The following is a 5392-nucleotide window of genomic DNA, read 5'->3' as shown; positions in this document are numbered from 1 at the left end:
CGTTCCTCTTAGGAAACCAAGCACTGCTAAGCTAAGCCTTCAACAAGACAAAGACACAGAGCATTACTCAATGTATACAATTTCACAAAGCAAAGCGTATATGCACCATACAAGTATGATACCCATACAGAGTTGTTGCACACATCACAAGACATTATAAAGAGAGGTTCACGAAGTCCTTTAACACATTTAACACTTCCGAATTACACAAGTCTTAGGTTACAGCATATTTTAAAATAAAGATAAGACATGAACAATAGCAGGCATGGGTAGGTTAGTGTCTGGTCTCCTTCTGGTACAATCAGATCCTTCCATCTTGTCCATAACCTTGACTTTCTGTTCCCGGGTATAAACCTGCACACACATGCAGAATGTTGCTTGTGTATATATTTCTAAATCTTGATATTTAAAATATAATGACTGGTATAAAGTAGAATCTTAAAATGTAATGATTAGTTCAAAGTATAATGACTCACACATGAAATCACAACATAATATAATAAACGATACATATGTCAGAAATGTTGCATTGAAGCTTTAAATCTTTGGTTGGAACTGCAGCTTCCTTCTTGATTTCATGAAATCAGAAACAGGAAGAAATCTGATCTGAGCTCTGACTTCACTTTAACAGGATGATGAAGGTGAGGAAATGCTTTTCATTCAGTTTCAGTCTTCCTGATTTATTCCCACTGGGATCCACCAGAAAGCCTTTCATCTTAATAGAGAAGCTTGAACACTGACTCTTGTGTCCACGTCTGCACAGACAGAGTATGCTCACAATTTAGTTTCTATCAAGCAGATTTTCTTCACTAAGATTTAAAACTAGATTTCTGAGCTGAAAATCCACCAAACTTTGCTTTCATGGGCTTTAAGGGAGAAAAGGTGCTTTGATTTGATGATACCTTCACAGAGTTCTTCAATATTTAATTAACTTTATTTCACATGTATGAAAGGAAAAAATAGATAAAAACATTTTAAGATTTTAAATATGAACAAAATGTGAGTTTAGTCTCCATCTAGTGGTGATCACAGGAAGAAACATGAGTCACACAATCACATGATGAAGATATTTTATCATTTTATTTCAGAAGTCGTTTAATATCAAAGTGAAAGTCTTTGAATGAAAGTTTCCTGGTTGGAAAAGTTTTACAATAATCTCCACCTCTCATACACTGTGTTTGCATAATGCAGCTGCAGAATAAAAAGACTCATGTTTCCAGCTCTGTGTGTCCAGACTCTTTAAACATTTCTCTGTCAACATGAATGAAGCAGGTGAACTTAGAAATCTTTATGAAGAATGAATATACTGCTGAAAACCTCTGATTTATTCTTTATTATACACACAACATTTAATAGTGAACAAACATCCAGTGGAGGAGAAATAACGTGAAATTTTCTCCTCAATAGGTTTGATTTCTGCTTGTTTCTAATGTTGAACACTGAAGATCAGACCAGTTGGAGAATCTGAGTTTTACATCTCTTTTTAAAGATGTAAAACTTTATTTCTCACATTTTCAGCTCTTCAGCATCCAACAGAGCGATCTATAAATGATGATAGTTCTGACATTTATTACTTCTGGAAACATCTAAACGAGCATGTAAATATTTCTAGTTTAAAGATTAAAAGCTGGAATTAACTGATCTGAATAGACAGAAAAAATCCTAAAGACAAAGTTCAGACATAAAATCATGAGCAGAAGTTTCCATGTTCAATAACTTTGATCTAAAGTAAAATAAAACTTTGGCTGAAATTATTTTACAGGATGAAATTTTATTTTCTTTCTTTTTCTGTAGTTTAAACATTTGACTTTATTCAGTGAAGTTAATTAAAAACAAGAAGAAAATGAATCTATTTACAAACTAATGACACAGCTGAATGAAGCACTTGTGATGAAGAAGAAATGAAGAAATAATTGTAAATCAGACAGGCTGCTAACCACGTTAAAAAGCTCATATTTCCAACATCAGATTTTTACCTGATGTGTTGCAGTTTCTGTATCTAGTAAACTCTTTGTTTCTTTGCATCTCTGCTGTTTTCCTTCTTGTAATCTAACAGAAAGCGACAGTAGTTATGGGATTGTTCCTGAAAGACTTCATGAAGAGGTGATGTTAATGATTCTGCACATAAATACACATTTGGGTGATAAGAAAATATTTCTATGAAGATAATCATTTAAGAAGCTTTGAATCTATTTAATCCACATGCGCTCAGTTTTCCTGCTTTCTCTTTCCAAGTTTCTGTTTCTAGTGATGTTTCTCTGCCGTGTTTCCTGATTGATCAGGTGCTCTTGATTCTGATTGGTGCACCAGCATCCATTACATTCAAGATATTAGAGTTGAAATGATCCAGGAGTCCGTAAACTGACTCTGCACTCGTTGGTAACACAGCTATGTCCTGGATAAACTCTGCACTTGTTCTCTCAGAAATATTTACCTCTTCTGATCTGAACAGAGGCTTGTTTGATCTTTCTGAGTGATCAATAAATTCAACAAAACACAAAAATAGTCAGACAGGTAATTATGGAGGCACCCCTTAAAATAAAACTAAGATATTGAAAATGAAATAAAATTCCCAAATGAAATCTCTTTCCATGGAAATGCATCTTTAAATGAGGCAGCTTCTCCACCTCCTCTCCTCCCATTTCAGCATTTATTCATGAAACTAACATTTTGGCTGCTGTTTTATTAAGAAAAGTAGAACTTGTGCCTTCTGTTAACCATGTTTGTGAAAGAAAAAGAAAATCTCATTTGTGAGAAATAATGAAGTCATTAACTAACAGTGACTTGTTGGACAGAGATCTAATACAAGTAAAGCAAGATTAGAAAATATTTACATGAAGAAAATCATTTAAGAAGCCTTGAATCTGTTTTAGTATAAAGATTAAATCAGATGCTGATTTGTATCAATGATTTAAAAAGTGTGACGTGTAAAAGTCTGAAAACTATTGATGAACAACAATTTATGATGGTAAAAGTTTGAACATCTGATTCATTTTTCTGAAAATCTCAGAGAGACAAGAGTTTGACAGATTTTGATATCAGAGGTTTTTGCTTCTCCAGCTGAACCAACACCGAAATAAGGGAAAAGTTTCTCAGTGAAAGTGTCACTGTGACTGTAGATGTAAGTCATGTCTTCAGGGTTGTAGAAGGACACCTTCCCCCTGTTACAGTCCAGCTGGACTCTGATCCTCTGGTGACTCTTCTTCACTGTGACACTCTTACCAACAGCATTAGTGTATTTTCTATCACGGTGCCATAAACACCAGATTCCATGTTCTGGAGATACAAATAACTCTCCCTTCCTGTCAACAGACTCTTTAACCAAACCAATATTCCAGTCAGGATGATCTCCCACCTCCACCTCCCAGCTGTGTTTCCCTGAGCTGAAGCCCTCAGAGCCAAAAACATGGGTGTAATTTGTGTTTCTCTCTGGATTATCAGGAAGCTGCTTTTTGTCTCCATGTCTCACACTGGTCAGATCATCAGACAGATAGTGCCATGGACTTGCAGTGTTTGGGTCCAGAATGACGGGACTGAAGTGGACCTTCTCCTTCATCTTCTCCCAGACTCTGAAGGACAGGTTGCCCAGGTGTTTGGCCACATCTATCAGGGCTCCTGAGACCAGCTGTGGATCTGACAGTGAGCACTGGGTTCTGCTTCTGCTCTGAGTGGCTTTATAACTGCTGAGGAATGGCACGTTGTCTTTCTGCAGGTCTTCTTCAACAGCACAGATACTGTCTGACAGAGAGGAGATGTGATCCTGAATCTTCTTCATCTCTCTGCTGATAGTCTTCCTCTTCTGCTCCTCTTCCTCCCTCAGAGCTGCCAGTCTGGACTTCTCTTCCTCTTTCAGGAACTGCTGCAGCTTGTTGAACTCTGCTCTGATCTGCTTCTCTGTGGACAACAGCTGCTTCTTGGAATGTTGAATCACATCATTGTATGTTTCCTCCACTTGTTTGTATGTGTTCCTCTTGTCCTGCAGAGACTTTAAGTCACATTTCAGCTGCTCCTTCAGGTCATTGACTGCTTGTTCTACAAGAACCACTTTGTGATGCTGGTGGAGAGAAAACTCACAGACAGGACACACAGCTCTCTGCTCGTCCTTACAGAACAATTTAGGCTCTTCTGGATGTTTAGTACACACAGTCAATGTCTTTACTTCTTTTTCTGTTTCACATGATCCAGATTTCTGTCTTCCAGCAAAAGAATCAGCCAGTTCCTTTAATCCAAAATTTACTGGTGGAAAGTCTTTGGATGATTTTCTTTTACAAATGGGACAGTTTTTGTTTCCAGCTTGTTCCCAGAATTTCTGCAGGCAGCTTGAACAGAAGTTGTGGTTGCAGCTCAGAGACACAGGATCTGTGAAAGTCTCTGAACACACATGGCAGCTCAAGAAGCTTTTCAGAGGTTTTTCAGCCATTTGTTACTGAATCTTTCAACAGCAGGACTCACCAACGTATAGTTGCTTCACCTTTATGTAGAAATTCCTCCAAATATGTTTACTGTTCTGTAGAGATCCAGAAATAAATAGTTTTGTTAAAGGTCTCATACACAGCAGTATCGTCTCTGCTTGTCAGGTTTTCGTTACTGTCAAAATCTACTTTCATTTATGTCCTGATCCTTCATTAGTTAATTATTAATGGAAAATATGATGCTACAAACTTTTATTACCATTAGACTGAATAGGGCCTCACCTAACACTGAAGAGGACTTCAGACTTTGGAAGTTTTTTATAGAAAGATAAAAAGACATTTATGCTGTTCAGAAGAAACAGTGTGTGAACAAAATAAATTATTTTTAGCTTTCTGTTGTTACCACACAAGGACAGAGCATCTGAGAGTATATAGAGCCACTCATTACAGTAAAAGATGTAAATTTCCACCAGTCAAAACTTCTATTTAAATTTCTTTTATTGTCTTTTAACAGAGCAATTTGTTCAGCACATACAAATACAGAAGTTATTAAAATAAAGAAGGTTTGGTAAACTTTTCGTTCTTCTATAAAATCTGTGAGAGTAGGTCATTGTTTTCTAAATAAAATCTAACAACAAAGATATCTGGTCAAACTTTCAAACCAGACAATTTGGCTTTTATTTGTTTATACAGGAATCCCACAAAAGATTTTGCTAACTGCTGAAAGTAATTTGTTTATTTTTGTAAAACATAAAAATGGTGGACAATAACATAACAGGATGGACCTTGGACATATCAGGGTGGACACATTTAGAAATGCCGCAGAATGTTCCCATTAATGTAAAAAATCTAATGGAAAATCTATTTAAAATAAATGTCAGAGGTCCTTTTTCCATCTAGTGGGAAATCACCACTTGAACAGACCACTCTACCTGCATGCAGCCATTGAATAAAAATGCCTAAAAGGAGGCAATAATGTG

At 36.4% G+C, this 5392-nt stretch overlaps 1 protein-coding gene across 1 annotated transcript; it reads right to left on the bottom strand.

The window, feature by feature from the left end:
- Positions 1–2792: 2792 nt before the first annotated feature.
- Positions 2793–4420, bottom strand: LOC121648824 (nuclear factor 7, brain-like). Its single transcript, XM_041999249.1, has one exon. The coding sequence runs from the start codon at positions 4418–4420 to the stop codon at positions 2990–2992; it is 1431 nt and encodes a 476-aa protein (XP_041855183.1). The 3' UTR covers positions 2793–2989.
- Between the last annotated feature and the right edge of the window lie 972 nt (positions 4421–5392).

The sequence above is a fragment of the Melanotaenia boesemani genome, chromosome 11 (genome assembly GCF_017639745.1).
Source record: "Melanotaenia boesemani isolate fMelBoe1 chromosome 11, fMelBoe1.pri, whole genome shotgun sequence".
In the NCBI taxonomy this organism is placed as follows: domain Eukaryota; kingdom Metazoa; phylum Chordata; class Actinopteri; order Atheriniformes; family Melanotaeniidae; genus Melanotaenia; species Melanotaenia boesemani.
Note: the sequence above shows the minus strand (reverse complement) of the source record. Positions and strands in the feature narration are given on the sequence as shown.